The sequence below is a fragment of the Culex pipiens genome, chromosome 3 (assembly GCF_016801865.2).
Source record: "Culex pipiens pallens isolate TS chromosome 3, TS_CPP_V2, whole genome shotgun sequence".
NCBI classification, from domain to species: domain Eukaryota; kingdom Metazoa; phylum Arthropoda; class Insecta; order Diptera; family Culicidae; genus Culex; species Culex pipiens.
Genome location: NC_068939.1, coordinates 143,539,727 through 143,558,638, shown reverse-complemented (window position 1 = coordinate 143,558,638; position 18,912 = coordinate 143,539,727). Strand labels below are relative to the sequence as shown.

The 18,912-nt window shown below is 41.2% G+C and overlaps 1 protein-coding gene and 2 long non-coding RNA genes across 9 annotated transcripts in view; 1 reads left to right on the top strand and 2 right to left on the bottom strand.

Moving 5' to 3' along the window:
• Positions 1-18,912, bottom strand: part of LOC120415895 (adenylyl cyclase 78C) — a 143,706-nt gene that overhangs the window by 5,992 nt on the left and 118,802 nt on the right. For all 4 annotated transcript variants that reach the window (XR_005605275.2, XR_005605276.2, XM_039577537.2 and 1 more), the window contains 3 exons: positions 16,634-17,046; positions 16,250-16,576; positions 15,990-16,182 (listed from right to left, as the gene is read on the bottom strand). Coding sequence is in view for 2 of the 4 variants with exons in the window: in XM_039577537.2 (XP_039433471.1) it covers positions 15,990-16,182; positions 16,250-16,576; positions 16,634-17,046 (933 nt within the window). In the remaining 2 variants the exon portion in view is untranslated. The remainder of the gene's footprint in view (positions 1-15,989; positions 16,183-16,249; positions 16,577-16,633; positions 17,047-18,912) is intronic.
• LOC128093265 (uncharacterized) lies at positions 9,787-11,972 on the top strand. Its single transcript, XR_008212363.1, has 2 exons — positions 9,787-10,273; positions 10,332-11,972. It is a non-coding gene; the product is annotated as an uncharacterized LOC128093265 (long non-coding RNA).
• LOC120415896 (uncharacterized) lies at positions 10,265-14,676 on the bottom strand. 4 transcript variants are annotated; one of them, XR_008212362.1, is made up of 5 exons: positions 14,444-14,676; positions 11,986-14,383; positions 11,335-11,931; positions 10,607-11,278; positions 10,265-10,542 (listed from the first exon to the last, which is right to left on the bottom strand). It is a non-coding gene; the product is annotated as an uncharacterized LOC120415896 (long non-coding RNA). The 4 variants fall into 4 exon arrangements; XR_008212360.1 differs by having other exon boundaries at positions 11,986-13,996; positions 14,076-14,674; XR_008212361.1 differs by having other exon boundaries at positions 11,986-13,594; positions 13,657-14,673.

The following is an 18,912-nucleotide window of genomic DNA, read 5'->3' as shown; positions in this document are numbered from 1 at the left end:
CTAACCATCGACACAATCAACGTAAATCTATGCTAACGAAACTTAAAAATAATCGTTCAATGATTTAGTTTTTTTAATTGATTAAATTTAGCACACAAGTTGTTAGTATTTGACTGACGTCTTGTTTAAATAAATTACTTAAATATGTAAAATTGAGTTTCATATCCGATTCCAATGTGTTGTTCGAAAATTGACAAAATTTCGTCCCTTATGTAGACCGTGAAATTCACTTAGGTTCGTAATTCCTCAAAGGCAAAAACCTACTTTGTTTCCCCCCTCAAAGGATGTTTGTAAAGTTTTTTCACCAGCAACCCAAACGACATTCCACAGACTATTTTTACGACCAACTCGACACTTTCATTTAGCTCTGTACCCGAGTGTGGTGCTGATTGGAGGTAGCAATAGCGCAAACAAGTACTTCACATTTACACGCCCGCCCATTATGGCTGGTGATAAATTTGCCGCCATTTCCGGCGTTGCAATGGAAACTGTGTGCATAGTTTCCGGTCTTGACTTTGCAACTATGCAGTGCAGCGGTGGTAGTCACAGAGATTGTTAAAAGTTTTTTTAATTCTTGAAGATTTTTATAGCACACAATTTAAATGACCATCTTGTTTAATTTTAAATTTAAAAAAGTCTTCTGAACAATAATTCAAAGTCTATTTATCTGTGATTTGTAGGCTGTTAATGTCAATGAAGTAAAGTTAATAACTTGAATACGGTGTGGTTTGTACAACGATTGTTGAGCTTTGTATGTTGAGGTAAATTGGGAGTTTTATGTTCAATCCACGACTCGGAATCCCTTTTAGAATCGATTGCATAGTGAAGGCCTTTCAGTTACCATTAGTTTAGTATCGTCATAAAAAATGCAGAAATTTGTATGACCCAATCTCACCCCCAGACCCAATGTCATCCCTGATGACGGTAATAAACATGCACTGAATCCGCGTTGTAAGTGTCAGCACCGATATTCTTCAAGAGTGTTCATGGAAACATTTACTTGTTTTTATAATGTGAATATTGCTGCAAAAATATTTTTTATCGATTCATGACGTAGTTACAAATCAAAAACACAAGTCCCTCTGAATGGATGATTTATCGTTTTAATGAGATGTAACGTGTATGGTTGCACTTTGCCCCCCAAGCATAAAAAACGGAACGTAAAAGGACAGCCAGTATGCAAAGTCGTTATCGCTTGAGGTGTCACATCGACGGACTCGTCAGCCATCAGACATCCAGTGAAATGAAAAGGGCGATTCAATTTCAACGGAATGGTAATGCTGTTGATAACGTAAATAACTGAATTCAGGTTAAGCTTTATAGTATGATTATAGGAAATTGCTGGAAAAAAAGATACATTTTAATTTCAGATTTATTCATAATTTTAGTTTAGTAGACGGTATTAGTTTGAACAATTTAGCAAAAAATCATCAACCCCTTAGCAATTTGTTTTTGATCTTAAACCAACCTAAAAAAAAAACAGTCGAAGATATATGTTTCATTAAAAAAAATGTTTTACTTGATGCCGCCATGGGTGAAGGAGGTTATTATTGCAAATCAATGTAACTAAATATTTTATTCGTGGTAAGGAGGTGCGTGATACTTCTTGAATCTTCACCTAAAACGAAGCTCTGAGAATGACCGTGCGCCTCCATCAAAATATATGAAAACAATTGAAATTGAAAAAAAAAATAATCCGTAGGAAACATATTTTCTAGGTCACAGATAATTTAACAAGACCCCTTAAGCGTTTGTTAATTTTTATTTTCTGAATGGTCATATCTCAGCAACTAAAGGTCGGATCAACAGTGTCCAAAAAGCTAATTGTAGTGAATTTTCTCAGCTTTGGAGTACGTTTTCTAGATGGAGAAGGATAACCTAAAACTTGCTATAAAAGTAAAAAATTGTGCACTTTGTGAACATTTGAGTCAACATTAAAAGTGAGTGCAATCCTCTACGAAATCGGCCGATGTCGACAATTTTCATTTTTCTTAAATAATATATTTATTATTTGATTTGATAACGTCATGATTCAAATTCCCGGACGCTTCGAAACCCGGACACCTCATCCTGTTTTATCAATTATTTGGATATAAGTTCGCATTATAAATGTGAAAAATGGGTTATTTGATTGATTCTAACATCAACTTATATTTAAAGTTTTTTTGAACGCTGTAGTTAATGTCAAAACAATAAAATAAAATAAAATTATAAGATTACAAAAAATGTGAAACATTTCACGTGAAATATTTCATAGGCGTCCGAAGCGCCGGGATATTAACAGCTTATTTGAGACCTAAAGAAAGCCATTCACTAACATTTCAGTCCAAATTTGTGCGATTCATTAGCAAAAACGAGTGTCCGGAATTCGAAGCAAAAGTGTCCGAATTTCGAATCAGCTTTTATCAGTGTCCGGGATTCGAAGCACAACAAGTAATTTTAATTTTCAAATTCTGATGAAAAATTGTTAGAAAAGACATATTTTGCATGCATTCTCTTAAAACTGACTGTTAATACTACATCCTGATGATATTTCTTCATTTCCAACTTATTACATGATTTTTTGTCATAACTGACAATGCAAAAATGATACGCTACTAAGTGTCCGGATTTCGAATCATGACGTTAGTAACAAAACATATTGTTGAGCAGAATGGATCAGGGCAGAATGGTTTTGGTTTGGAGCTTCAGAATGGATTTAGACCAACTGTAAGGCAAGGAAGGGTTTTATAAAGGACGTCAAATAACATCACCATACCGAAAACGACGTATGAATTCATTGTATTTTTCGAATTCTGAGCAAAAATGTAAATTTATTGACAAAATCACTCAAATGTTATTTAATTCGAGTTTTTTTTTTAATAAGTTTTCTATAAAGTTGGATTGTTTGAAAAAGGTTGTTCAATGCTTACAACGGAACCTTCAAATAATTTAGAAGCTTGGTGGTGGAAGTGTTAAATTAAAATCCACTTGGGGGCAGAATGGACCACCATTTTCCTGCCTTATAAAAACAATCAATAGTAACGATATTTGAGCTAAATGGATTATGTCACTCCCGGTAGCTTCACAAATCAAGTTTAAGGCAACATTAGTTGATTTTTTTAGTTGTTTTGATGCTTATTTTTAAAAATAGTGTCTATTTTCGACATATTAATAATATTCATATTCGTAATATTCAATGTTTGGCCCTTTTAAAATATTAGTCTTGATTTAAAAAAAATCAAAATATGTTTTTCAAAAAGATCGGAATTTTTCATGTATTAACATTGATAATCGGACCATTAGTTGCTGAGATATCGTCATTAGAAAATGGTGGGTTATTTTGGTGAGATTAGGAAAACTTCAATTTTCGTGTTTCTTTTTCTTAAAGCGGCTCTATCTCAGCAACCCGTGGTCCAATCTTCAATGTCTCTTGGAAAATTTTATAGCAAAATCAAACTTTCGGTGGCTATATCTTGAAAACGGAGCCCTTTATCAAAAAATCTGTAAAGTACTTTTTGATTGCAAATTCAATGCATTAAAAAATAATGTCAAACTTGTTTTTGCATAAAACTTCGATTTTTTTTCCAAAAATCACTGTTTTTTCAAAAAATCATAACTCGGTGGCAGATTTTTTGACCATGTTTCTCTATGGCTCAAAAGTTGCGGATTTTTGTCCCCTAAAACATATAAAAAAATCTCGAAAATCAAAAAATACTTATTTTGGGAAATTGAGTTTTAGTGAAAAAAGTTGATTAAAAAATCTGCAATTTTTTTCCGTGTACCTATTTTTTTCTCAATAGTCCTCAACAATACCTACAACTTTGCCGAAGACACCAAATTGATCAGAAAATTCACTCAAAAGTTACAGCTGTTTGAATTTTTACATACCATTTTTGTATGGACAGCAGCCAAAATTGTATGGAGACTTGTATGGGTGAACCAATGTCGCAAAATAGCTTATTTGGTCGTAGGGAAGGCCCCCACAAAGTTTAAGTCAAATAAAAAAATACAAAAAATAAAAATGGTCGAAATCGGCCGATTTCGTAGAGAGTTGCTCACCATTTGTTGAAAACCGGAGTCGGAGTCGGCTAGTATGAGAAAGCCGGAGTCGGAGTCGGAGTCGGAATCGTTTGAAATATGACCCGACTCCGCAGCCCTGCAACTAACTAACTAAAATTCAATTTTTCATCTTTTTTTTGTGCGAAAAAATTCAAACTTTTGTAAAATATCATAACTTGACCAAAAACAAAACAACAACCCTATGGCTTAAAAGTTGGTACTTTTTGTCTACTGAATCTTTTGAAAAAATAAAAATAATCGAAGGGGGTAAATTTGGACACAATCGAGTTTATGTGATAAAAAGTTAATGAAACATGAATCTCAATTAAAAGTGCATAACTTTTGACAGTGCACAGTGGTCCGAAACCGAAATCTAGCGTGACAAAATTGATAGCGGCCACACGTTAAGATTTAGAGCTTTGGTGTCTTCGGAACTAATGATCAAGGTCAATAGGGGCATCTTTTGGTATGGTGGACATTAGGGTGGTCCAAATTTTAGGGTGGTTCAGAATTTTTATTTTGGCGAGATGACGAGATAGCGCTTTGGTGCCTTCAGAAAAGTTATAGGGAACACCATTCTGAGCATCTTTGCTGAAAAGCACAAGGCTCTATCTCCAAACGGGAAGTTTCTAGAGCCATTTTTGTAATTAAGGTTGAGGCGTTAATGAAAAAATGAGTATTTTGAATTTATCAACTCAGACTTATGTCGTAGCGAGATGGTGTCTTCTAGACATTTGTAGAACTTATCAAAATACACATTTATCATCCAAGAGAGCAAAAATCGGACCTTCGAAACGAAAGTTATAGCCAAAATACGACAAAAAAGACGCCATTTTGAAATGTGAATAACTTGAAAAGATGGTGGAGTTTGACCTCGCTTTTAGAAGCATCTGAATGTACACATTCTAGAGTACATTTGCTGAAAATATCTCGGAGCATTTTTTTTAAAAAAAAAGTTCATTTTGACAAGCTCTACAACTGTCTAGAAGGGCCAAAAAATGTACAAATTGATCTAGTGGTTGTAAAAGAAGATACAAGTTTTAGCTGAAATATTTCAGGATTCAACTAATTAAATTTATTGGCTCTAGAAACTTCCCGTTTGGAGATAGAGCTTTGTGTTCTTGAGCAAAGATGCTCAGAATGGTGTTCCCTATAACTTTTCTGAAGACACCAAAGCGCTATCTCATCATCCCGCCAAAATAAAAATTCTGAACCTCCCTAAAATTTGGACCACCCTAAAGCTCTAAATCTTAACGTGTGGCCGCTATCAATTTTGTCACGCTAGATTTCGGTTTCGGACCACTGTGCACTGTGCAGTGTTGCCATATAATTGATACAACATTTTTCTCAACCAATTTCGCCTTAATGGTTTTTTAATCATAAACACAAGCAATCTAACGAAAAAAATTGGTAATCGATGATAATTTGATCAATTAAAAAGTTAAACCTTAACTGTCACCGTACGATGAACGTTATCAACGTGCACAGAATCTGGCAAGGACACGTGTTCACCGAGCCAGAACTTTGCACGCGTATAATTAATAGTCGTTTAATTTTATTGCATTAAGGGACCCCTTCCGGCCTCAACGCTAGTCAGCAGAATCACCAGCGCAGCGTTTAACAACCGGTTCCGGCTGTGGGTGGTGACTCCAGCACCGTTCCGAAAGCCGAAGCAATGACCGTTCTGTCAGCCCATGGCCTATGATGAGACTTTAGAGCAGCAGAGTGGCATCATAAATCACATTTAATGGTTCCACCACGCGCGGGCTGCCACTATAATGCTTTTTGGGGTTTCGAAACTGAGATAAGTTTTTGGGTGTTTTGTTTTTAGTTTAGAGTTAGGACTTTCTACTCAAAATTTGTAAATTCATGTTTAAATTTACCCTGAATCGTACATGCAAAAGCAAACTCAGGAAATTAATGGCAACTCTTCACCTCCAATCAATCCCGTCCCATCAACGCTTCAACCTTTGCAAGGGATGATGACACATTGTTTGATTAAACATTGATAAGTTTTGGGCCCTGCTACCCACCCCCGCGTTGAATCGATGAGATCGATTAGTGTAGTAGCATTACGGGGCCACCCAGATATGGTGTTGCCACTGTGGCCAAAGTGATTTTCACCCCCCACCCCTACCCCACCATCACTTCACCTTTCATTCAAACGGAGTTTCGGTTATCATCACTCATCCTTGAGGCTGGGGGGAAAAACTGGTTTGTACGCGCTGGTTATGGGCGAGGGAAAATCGATCCGCATTGTCATATCTTATCGGGAAAAGAGAAACCACTCTTATCAGATATTACGCGTGATGAGCGGTGTCTCAGCAATAAATGGTTCGTCAAATGTTGACGTGTTTGGCGGATATTGCTTTTTTAGGGTATGAAAACTTGTTCAAAAAAGCACGCAAAATTCTCTAGCTCGTCAGCTGTGTGCTATCTTGTGACATAGACCATTTTGGTCGAAAATGAGTTAATAATGACGTTTTGCTATACTCAACAAACAATACAAGATGCTTTAACCCGATTTTGGAAACTCGCTTCTGTTTCCCGGATATCGCAATACACACTTGTGACATAGACCAATTTATCATCAAAATGATTGTGCACACTTGTGACACGTCATACATGTTGTTGGAAAATGTGGAAAAAATTTCTTGTTTTTCACAAATTTATGTCCACACATACTTTCTAAAGGCAATGCAACCTTTTGTTTATAAAAATATACTGATTAAGTCGATTAAACCATTGATTTAAGTCTATTTTAGTTTGTATGGAAATTCTGTGCACACTTGTGACACGTAGTACAATTTTACTTTCGAAACACACTTGTGACACGTGCTTTTCAGATTTTTGTTTACATTATTTACTGTATCTTTTAACTGGTGCAACCAAATTAGTTGAAACTTGGAGCGTTTGTTAAGCGATAGTATACGAACCGATTGCTTCAAAAAGTTTGGCTCTATCATTCATAGTTTTGAAATTATTTAACAACAAACTTTAAAAATCGATTTTCTCGAAAAGTACTAAATGGTCGTTGTCACAAGATAGCACACAACTGACGAGCTGTATAAAATGGTAGTTGGTGAAAACATACACAAAAAAACTGATTCCTTCGCTCATCAGGTCTAGGTGATTTTTGTCATTGGCAGTTGTAAACAACAATTTCATCGCACTCAAGTCACATGATAAGCAATAGATTTTAATGTTCTTATACAACGATTCCATGTCAAACCAGCAAGATCTAGATTATAAGTGCTCCTTTTTGTCTCATATAATATGAGTCATATTTGACATTTAAGTTCCAAGGCCACTTTGTTTATGTTTGGCGATTAGGGTGGTCCTTGCTGAAAATGATGGGTAAAAAATGCCGATTTTTATAGATTATCGTCAAAACCACATTTATCAACGAAAAATCCTATTCAAAAGTGTTTTTGGAATCGCAAAACTAAAGTTTATGCAAGAAGTTGCAAAATTCATTAAACAAGGGTTACCAGTTGGCTAATCAATACGAGTGCTGAAAATATCAAGTTTTGCCACGAGTTGCATTTAACATATCGTTGCCTGTGTGCTCTCTTGTGCCAAGCTTGCTATCTAGTTTGCATAAGAGAGTACAGAGTCATCGATATGGTGTAATTCCGTCGTGAAACTACTCACTTTTCTTATCATTCTCAAACGAAAATTAATACCTTACAAATGGGTGCTGAAAACTTGAACTTTTCAGCACTGATATCGTATCATTGGATTCGTTGGACTCTACTGAAAAAATCTTTTTTTTTTTGAAACTTGTTATTTTTTGTATTTTGTATTTTTTAATGTGACCTTGCTTTTCAGAAAATTAAAATTCGCGATTGACGAAAATTGGTCACAAGAAAAAACTAAAAAAATCTTCGCAACATTTTTTTAAGTCCCGCCATGCGCCTTCACAAAACATAATAGTGAGTAGGGGAAATATACCCATTTTAAGCCTAATAACCGTTCGTTTGTTTGAATGTTGCTGGATAATCTGGAGTGTTTCTCGAAATTTACTAAAACCAAGTACATCAACGAGTAGAGCAACTTTTTGTGAACATTTCTGCTTATTTTCACTTTTATGAAAAGTTTTTATATTACTTTTACAACCATATAAAAAAAATCCCCAATGCATTCTAATCAGTCGAGTGCTTTGGGCCACGCCCATTTTCTTATTTTCAGCTTAGTTCTTTTTTTCATCCAGCGCTCTTTTGGGCCAAACTCTCCATATGGCGATAATAGGTGTTTGATTAGAAAGGGTAAATTTCCCCTATCTGTAATGCTGAAACCCAAAATATTTTGCGAAAAAATGATTTTGAGCAGTTCCTAAGATAATCACAATTTATGCATGCAGTAGTTTAATTTGGATAAGACTTTGAATGTAAAAAAAAACAAAAAAAAACCTAATGAAAAACCTATTCCGTTTGCCATACACATCCAGCAATTTTCGCCCAATTAGAGTTCGATTCGTGCTGGTTAACGGCGCGTCGTTACACCAAAATTCTGCTAAACTTGATCTATAAATTAGACCCCGAGAGTTTTTCCGCCTCTGAGGTAGAAAATACCTTTTACCTCGAATTTCCGACCCCGTCCTCTCTCCCTCTATTAAAGAGGGCTCATCATTGTGCACAAGTTTGATTCAATTTCCGAGCCCCGAACCCTGAAGGGCCGCCATCCGACCTTTATCGATTATTTAAATAATAGACTTGACAATTTCCGACCGATTGACTCCGGGTCCGACGGCCAAAGGATGTTGAACAATTTAATACTCTGTGTGTGTGTGTGTGTACCTTAATTCTTGCTGGTCTCCCGGCCCCTTGCCACCAGTTTAAAAGTGGGTTCGGATTCCACCGGAGTTGTGCTTTTCATGGCTTACACGAGCGGTTCTGAGGGATGGAAAAGTTTTCTGCTCGATACAACCGACCCGCTTTCTGGGTCTGATTTGATTTGACTTTACTTGGAAAGTTTGTAAATCAATGTTGAAGGAAGTAAGATTGTATCCATTGAATTCGATCAATTTGATTGATTGTTGATCGAGGTCACTAATTTTTAAGGAGTGGGATGTGCAATCTATGACTAGTGATATTTAAATATGGCAAATATTTTAAAGTTTTTAAAGTAACTTCTAATTCATTTTGAAGCTTTGCCAACTCTAACGAAATCGGAAAAAGTTGCCAGACCTCTCTACGATTTGGGTGAAACTTTGTCATAAGGGGTAATTTTTGTCCCTGAATCCGAGTTTCATTTTTCGATATCTCGTGACGAAGGTACGACCCCTTCCATTTTTGAACATTCGGGTTTTCATTGAAAAGAACACAACAATAATTTTAAATACTCTGGAGAATGAATTTAAGAGAACGCATGCAAAATTTATGTCTTTTATAACAATTTTTAATCAGAATTTAAAAAAGGAATAACTTGTTGTGCTTCGAATCCCGGACACTGATAAAAGCTAATTCGAAATCCGACCACGTTTGCGTTAAATTCCAGACACTCATAAATTGCACAAACATGGATTAAAATTTTAGCGAATGGCATAGTTCAAAACCACCAATTCCTGCTTTGTTTTCCCTACGCTTAGTACGCCTATGAAATGTGTCAGTGAAATGTTTCACATTTTTGTTATGCTCATAGTTTCATTGTTTAACTTCCAATTTTGGTGGATTATCTGGACATATTTCACCGCACAAATTTAATGATACATGTCAAGCTGACGTTTGGCGATGAAGTGTCAACCCAGTAAGAAATACGGGGCCGATCGGGTCTGATCGTAAGAACGACGATCAGACCTACAGGGGCCGATGCGGGTCTGATTTTGAGACACGCATCAGACCCGAATCAAGGTATTTTGCACCCGAAACGTCAACCTGTCAAGGTTGTTCGAACATCGCGAGAGGCCTACGTGCGGGGCCGAGGTAAGAACGACGTCATGGTGAAAAATCGGACGCGCGTCAACCTATTTTTGCCTTCTTCTTCTGTCATCTGTCATTGGATTTGTTGTTATAAAAAAGTGATTTTCGTGTTTGCACCAAGTGCAAATTTTGTTTATTTCATAAAATTACAAGAAATAAGTTGATTTATTCCCCGACCTTAATGTTTTGATTAATATACCACACATTTGATCACATTAACACGAACTCGCCGGTAGGACAGCCTTCAAGAGCGAGTTCTAGGCTCGCGTGGACCGGTTCCGGATCATCCGTCGTTCCGAGGGTTTTTGCAGGTTGTTGACCGCTTGGCAAGTCTGTTTTTCCAATAAATTACCGGAACTTTAAAATCAGGATCGTGGACCGGATTCGGTTCCGGGAGCAATTGTAGGGAGGCGATCGTCCGCCGGCAATCCTGTTCCATCCAGCGTCGTTCCGATGGTGCTTGCAGGGCTACGACCGTCCATCGAGCTTGTTCCTTACAACGTCGTTCAGAAGGCACTTGCAAGCTGGCGACTCCCGGCGAACCTACTCTAGAGCCATAGCCGTTCCGGATTGCAAGAACCTATTTAAATAGGAATAAATAAACAATTAGGTCACTACATGTAGCAAATGTACAAATAAATCACCAAGATCTTGGACCGGATTAGGTTGATCTTGATCGGACGTGTTCGTACAGTATTTAATCCGAGGTTCCGAGGGCAATTGCAGGGCGGCGACCATCCGCCAAGCCTGATCCATGCAGCGACTTTCCAAGGGAACTTGTAGGGCCATAACCGTCCATCGTGCCTTTCCCGTCCTGTTCATTCCGTGCCTGTTCCGTGCTGACTGCAGGCCCGGCAAGCGAGCCTATTCCGTCCAGTGCCATTCCAACTTCCAGCATTCCTCGAGCCAGGAACATGAACCGGTTTCGGTTGATCTTGACTTAATCCACCGTTCTGAGGAAACTTGTAGGGCGATGGCCATCCGGCCAGCGTGTTCCGAGCTGTCTCGTTCGTATTGAACTTGCAGGGTGGTGACAATCGGTTGTGGCTTCTCCTTGCTGCGTATCTCGAGGGAACTTCTTAAGCGGCCTGCGTATCCGGCAATCCAAGAGGCCGTGACGTTCGGCATGTTCACCGGAACCACTCAGCTAGGCAGCTTCTACATTCCCTGTGCTCAATTTTGGTGGACGCTGCGGTCGATGGAAGTTCTTTGGTCGATCGATCTGCGTCGCTCCGCGTGGCGCAACGGTGAGGGCGGAACTCCAAAACTGGTTTCCGTTTCCGTGCTTCCTGGTGGTGACGTTCGAATTATTTGACCTGAAAGAGGGGATATTTAGATTGTGTAGAGAGGTTTCAGAAATTACTGTTTGTACCTGTGCTCCATTACCACCGGTTCTGCTGCTAGCGGTTACTTATGTTAGTTCTCTTCGTCGTCATAATCCGACCGATTTCCCCGCGGATCAGACTAGTACTGGCTAGACTAGTACTGGCTGGCTAGCCTAGTCGGAAGCAGAATATTGGAAAGGACTGAAGTCAATGCAACGCTTCATGGTCTCCCGTGGGACCATGTCACTGCGGTCACGATCGTCCCGTTCGTCACAATCCATTCCCCGACGCTGCTGCTGGCCCGCTGGTTGACCCTTGGCCTTTGCTGGGTGTGGATGAACCGCGGATCCTACCGCTTTTGCCATCACCCTGCTGCGGCTGGGCCAGTGGACGCTAGCCTACGCTTCTGGAACCTCGGTGGTAGAGTAGTTTACAAGTTCTTAGGCGGACGAGTAGGTGCACTTCTGACAGGATGTACTGGGTTACAATCTTGGTGGCTTTTCGGCATGATAGTTAGGGACCGGATCATGAAGAGCGGGAGTTCCGCCGTGCTGATCCCTGAATAGCCAGGGATATGCTTCTATCAAGGGGCGTTTCTTGCCGGAGGTTGACAGGGAGCCGGTGCGCAGACCGGTGTTGAAGCGCTGTGGAAATTTATCAAGTTTATTTATGTTTTTAATTAATAGCTGCTAACTCACCAGTAGTAAACTGTTCTCCGGTTTCTTCGCTACTAGGCCAGTTCCTACTATCTGATGGAAATTGTTGTTGTTCAGTCGTCCAAGGCATCGTTAAGATGACGCTCGCAAGACTACTATCGAGCCAGTTCCAGGGAAGTGGACCGATTCCGGTTTGTCTGCACCAGGACGTGTTCGTGCAGCATCTCACCCGTTGTTTCGAGATGGAGCGAGGCCCATTCAGCGCCAGGTCATTTCAGGTACGTCACGATGAAAGTGGCCGTGAAGGATTTCGTGTCGTGCTTCGAGACCTATCCGCCGTCAGGAACTTCTGCAGAAGATTTATCTAGCCAGGGCTCGGCCTGGTCGGTTTATACAAGTTCACGCTCGTTAGCAGCTTCAACACGCTTCTGAACACCGAACCTCGTGGCACCTTCTGGCTTGTATGGGCATCACCTCGTTCAACTTTGCGGTGCAACCGGTCAAAACTAGTGGTTCGATTTCGAGTAGAACGCCATCATTTGAAGCGGTGGGTTATACGCCGAGTGGCGGCCGGTGCTGTCTGTCCGTCTGTACTGTCTAATGTAAGCATTCGGTGAGGCAAATTCCATTCTTCTCGACACGAGAACGATGGATGTCCTTTTCCGGACCGTACCCAACTTCTGCTGCCGTATCTTTCGTCTCGGGAATCGCGTCCAGTTGCTCTTTTTTCCTAGCCCGAGATAAATGTCCTCGTCTATAGATTTACGTCAAAGGGCACGTTGTTTAAATCTTTTCCCGAGCACGTGTAGACCGTGGCGCCGGAAACTGGTCACATTTGATCACTTGGATGCTGTATCCCAAGGCCTTGTGGCGAATCAGCCGCAGTTCCGTCGTGAGCGAGATGAAACACACGTCGCACTCAAACAGTTTCGACGGGTCGTGTATGAGAAGAGTTTGCGATCGGTCGGAACGCTTGTAATAGAATTCCACCAGGCAAATGCCACACTTGTAGTTCTTATTTTCCCAGGGTTGGTAACGTTCGGCGAAAAACTGTTCGTCGTAATCCGTGGCTGGGGCCATTTCTTACAGCAGGTTCGGCGAAGGGGCGACCAACGAACTGCGGAACCGGTGGTACAGGCACCTCCGGGTAGGACTGACTCTCGAGCAGCAGAGCGGAGGCGTTGCTGTATTCCATAGTTTTGTCGTTTTCTGTGTGCTGGAAATTTGGCTGCTTGTCCCCTTCAGGCAGTTCATCACCAGCATCTTGACGCACTTTGGCATAAAGTTGTTCTTGGTGGACATCGTTTAGCTGAACCTTCTTGTCCGTCAAGTTTTAGGTTGCAACAGCAAAAATACCTGGAGCAAATTAATTTTCGCGGACGGATTCAACTTCATTGAGCTTGTAGCACCAGACGACCCCCTCGAACTCGCCCCAGATGGCCAAGCAGTCATGAACACTCGGTTGGTGCCGATGCCGCTGCTGATTTCCGGGAATTTCCGAGTCCAATACCAGACGGAACCAGCCGGAACGGGAATCACACGATGGATATGTTTCGGCATCGACACGTACCTCCACAGCCAGTAGGCAATTCGATATTGTATCCGGCCACCGATGATGAGAGCGGGTGCAACTGTGGCGGAACTTGAAGTGCTAATTGAGAAAAACACAAAGAAGTGTTTTTATGTGATGCAAAAACTACAGAACAAAATTACCTGGCACTTTTTGTGCTGTAATGGTCCGAGGGCACCTTCAGGTTCATGACCGTCATTCGCGCCTGTTCCGAGCAGCGTTGTTCCGAAAGCAGAGCCATCTCCGTCCTGCGTGCCTATTCCGGATTGCACCGGGCCTCCACAAAGTTTGTTTCCCTTACTTGGGTGCAAAGTTTTAGGAATGCGGACCGGTTCCGGAGATTCACCCGGTAATATTTATACTCGTGGCGTGTTTTGTTGGTATGCTGGCGGTCGTTGAAAACGAGTTTGCGGTCCGGCAATCTGAACAGCACCAGTGCAGGTTCATGGGCTCAGTTCTCGAGACGTTTTTGCTGTCGAAATCCTAAAAAAAAAGAAATCCATAAGTTAAGAAATAAACATTTGAGCTTTTTTAGCTAGCTTTTTGCAGAACTCTGAATTACCTCCCGCTGTTGCTCCTTCTCCTTCTCCACAAACTTGAAGCTCTTCCCGGTCGACGCAGGAACCGGCGTTCGTCCTGCAGTTTCCGCCCGTTTCCACCCATTTGACCACCCTTAGGCACCGGCGGCGTTCGCGACAGTGGCCATATTCTGGCGCAAGTCCTCTACCATGTTGGCAAATACAATGATCTTCTTTGGGGTTTCCGGCAAGGACTGCGAGTCGCCAGCAGATTGAATCCGCGCCTTGGTCACTTTGATTCGGCAGCTGCGCTCGACTTTGACATCCAGGCCAGGCACGTAGATTGAAACGGCTTGAAACAAGAGTACTTTAAATTAAATAAACTTACTCAAAATTTGAAGAATTAACTCACCGAAAATTTGAAACTCACAAAATTTGGCAAAAACACGCGACTCGATCAAACTTGTCCAAAAGCAAGATGGTTGTTTGGCAGTTTGACAGTTCTTTCAAATTTTCGCAATCACGAAAGAGCGAGATAGCATGCTGAGCGAAACTTCGATGAAAATACTTAGCAAGCTTTCTCTTTCACTCTAACGCGAAGCATACAGTTCATCGAATTTTTCGAAAAACATCGTTGCCTTACAAAACATCGTGGGTTTACGGACTTTCGATCTGGGAATCCTCGCCAAACTTTTTACCAACATGCCACGAGAAGCCTTATCGATGAAACGTTTCAAAAAAATCCACCAACATTGTAGATACAACAACACGGCTCATGTTTTATTTTTTTTACCGGAGGGCTTTTGTTAATTTGATTTGGTTAACCGCGGTGGATTTTCTTGAAATAATTCGAACTGTCAAAAATCCACCAAAGCATCTACCGGTGGATACTTTTCTTCCACAGATTTTTGTGCGATCAATGTGGTAGGTGCTTTGGTGGATTTTTGACAGTTCGAATTATTTCAAGAAAATCCACCGCGGTTAACCAAATCAAATTAACAAAAGCCCTCTGTTTTAGCATTGACTGCTTAAAAAAACTTTTAAATGAAAGTTGATGTTTTCACAATTATTTTGTGAACTTATATTCTAATAATTGATAGAACAAGATAAAATGTCCGGGTTTCGAAACAAGACGTTAGTCATTTGACTCTCATCAGACATTTATTCGCTCAGAGAACAAACACTGTTTCCATGACTGCATTTAAATGTGTGCTGTCACCAGAGAGCCTGGAGCTTATTAGAGAACGGACAGTTCAAACCAAAAGTACCAATCGAAGCACGAGAACTGTCAAACGGAGGTACCAATCGAGCATAAGACAAAGGATTTTGCTCGATTGGTACCTTCGTTTGACAGTTCTCGTGCTTCGATTGGTACTTTTGGTTTGAGATGTCCGTTCTCTATTAAGCTCCAGGCTCTCTAGCTGTCACCACATATAACCGCACGAGCAAGAATTCCCAGTCAAATTAATAGTCAGGACCCGGTGCCTGCAGTTCCCGTTACAGTTTATATGGAATTCCAATAAGAATGTAACAGAAAAATTAGGCTCCGGGTCCAAACTGTTAATCCGAATTCTGAAACGGAATCTAATTAGAATCGTACACAAATTCCGTTTCAAACGCAACAACCGGTTCGAACACGAAACCGGTTGTTGCGTTTGAAACGGAATTTGTATACGATTCTAATTAGATTCTGTTTCAGAATTCGGATTGAGTTAACTGGGAAGCTTGTTGCTTGAGTGTCGAGCTCGGTTTTGTTCGTTACAAATTTGTGTGCGTTCACTGACGGTCGCTTCGCAATGACGATCATGACAAGCGCTTTGTGACAGCATTCAAAAATCGCTCTCGATGATGACTACAAGCACTTTCAAATTTTCTGAACTCTTTCTTTCAGGGAACTTTTAATGTTCTGCTTCTGCTGTTATGATGGCTGATGGACTAAAACTTCAATGTGTACTTACTGGAGTCGAGCAGCCGCTGCGTCCGCTGGTACTCCTTCTCCGACTCGCGCTTGTGTTCCATCGCCTTGTGCGTCTCGATGAAGGCCAACCGCTGGCCCCGGTCGGTCAGATATTTGGTGTACATGCCGGCAAAGTTAATCGCCAGGTACAGCAGCGAGTTGGCAATCATCTGCCGCACGATGCACGTGGTGTCCTGGTTGAAGGAGAGGGTCAAGAAATTTTGATTTTGAGATCTTTGAGGTTAGATTTTGACCTCCTACCGTTTCGTGCAGAAACTTGTTGATGGTGGTCACGATCAGATGGCAAATGGCCGAAACCGATCCGGCGATCATACACCACTTCAGCGGCAGCGGAAGCATCGCGTACGGGACGAAGATGATGAAGAGCACGTACCAGATGAGGTACTCCCGCTCGGCAAAGCCCAACCCCTCGCCGATGAAGCCCTGCAGGTTGAGCAGCAGCCAGGTGCAAACGGCCGCCCAGTGCAGGTAGTTGTTGGCGAACAGACGCCAGCTGCCGAGCACGCAGATCAGGAAGTTCGAGATGACGCACGAAACCGACCACGTGATTTCGTGGGCTTTTATCGTCTGGAATCAAAAATCGATGATTTAGATTGCCAAAATTTCACAAAAAAAAAAACTCACCGTTGGATGATTGAATCCAATCCAGACCGAGGCCAGCACGATCTTGAGCACCAGGTCAACGACGTTGACCAGGATGAGCGACTTCTGGCGCTGCCGGTGGGAGTAGGTCAGATAGGACCGCTCGAGGGACGGCGCCCGAAACGAGTTGGTCATCGACGGACACAGGATGCCCTTGACCACGTTGCCCCGCTTAAAGGCCGAGTAGGTGCTGCTGCTGAGGGGAGGCAGGGCGCAACTGTTGGCCGGGGTACCATTTGTGCCACCCCCGCCGCCCTCATCCTCTCCCCCACCCCCACATCCACCATTATCCCCGGACGTCGGAGTCGTGAGGACGCCACATTTCCCGTTACCGATGTCGTCCTCGGTAATTACCGGCGTGGTCACTCCGTTCGGTTGCTGGTGCCGGGTGCCATCTGCAAGAGAAGGAAAAGGACAGAGAGTGTTGTTAAGGTTAAAGTGATGACACCGGGAATGGCGTGGCGGCATGTGCTAAAAAGGTAACATTATTGCACAAGTGAGTGGAATAAATGCAGCTGCAGCTGAAGAGTTTCCAAAGGACAACTGTCGATAATGATGCGGTGATTTGATTAGAGCGAACGCTTCGATTCACCCACGTACCACAAAGGAGTGGCACTTGGTAATGGGTGATGGAAAATGTGCAAACAACATATACGCCAAATAGTAAAATACTAATCCAGTAATGACAAATGTCAAACCCAAGTTAATCGTCCAGAACCCATTCCATTCAAGCGCCATCAATAAATTAAATCTCAAACGTTGCTTGAATAACAGAAAACGGTCAAAGTGTCACCGGCAGCACCGAACCCGAACCTTTACCCAGGTCAAGAGCACACCATCTAAATCATCTGAAATGAATTACATTGTTACAAGTTATCCCCGCGGCGGGAGAACATCCGGGTGCCACAAGCCAACGAACGCGCCGGGCACCACGTCCAACATCCGGCAGACACTTGCTCTACACTCTGATCTGCGATGATGACACACAATCGGTGTCATCGACAAGCGAACCACAACCACATCCCCCTTCCATGAGGTGAGAAAATGGTGATGGTGTTCATTTCCGGAAGGGGGGTTTGGTACAAGGGGAGGTGCGCTCGTCGATTCGAGCAAGCAGATTTGGACGATGAGTTTCGGGACGAATAGCATAATTTTGACTTATGTTTCATTGATGTAGATGCACTTTTTAAATGATACTCTACAAAAACAAAGTGAATTCCAATAGTTCCAAAGAAACTTCAAATCCAAATCTGTGGCCTTTATCAATTCTGTCACGCTAGAATTCAGTTTCAGATCATTGTACAGTTTTCTGAATTTTAAATATGCTTAGCATCTTTCAACTTCACAATGATACAAATAATAGATTCCACATTTTTTTTATTTTTCATCATTTCCTTCTGAAGATCTTTAAAAATACACTTCTATTTACGAATTAAAAAAATCTATAAAAAAAACAATGAATTTGTGGTGTACAATTTCTATGGAACTGTCAAGCATGTTATAATGCAAGTCAGTGATCTTGACCAAAACCCTGACGCAGATTTTCAAACTGAAACACCATGCTTTTCCACAAAAGTTGGTTTTCATTTCGTTTTACAGAAGACGCATGATATTTCAACGTCCTTAACCAAACATGGCAAAAATGTCAAAAGTTGATATGAGCACACACTTAAACTTTTTAATTCTGTTTTCAGTGCATTAAAATATACATTTAACAAAACAAATTACAGTTTCAAAAAACGGGTGCCACGATGTCTCAACACTGATTTGACCAAATTGGCTCCTTTTCTCCCCAAATTTAAGTCAATTTGGCCCGAGATTTGGCCCATCCCATTTTGAGATATCGTGGCACTCGTAAATAAACTCGGTGTATAAGAAAAACGCTCACAAAATTTGACAGTTCACTTAGCGTTGGGCAAAATTTTGAGCTTAAATTTCATCTTATTTTAGTTAACTTTGAGAAGTGATTGAAAATCATCTTTTTGCAATTTGGTTGTGAAACATGACAAAAAGGCCTACTTTTCTCTACACTCAAAATTCAGAGTCGAGAGAATCGTTCCCGCAAAATTTATTGAAGGCTCAAAACCAAAATCAAATGAATAATGTTACCAACTCACACCATCATAACAAATGTTCATTCGTTAATTGAAACACTACAACTTCAACAAGTGACATACATTGACATCTTACCAACCTTTAGTCGCCAAGCTGTGGTGGCCGAGGCAGTTAATTCATTTGATTAGTCTGCCAAAGGTCTCTGG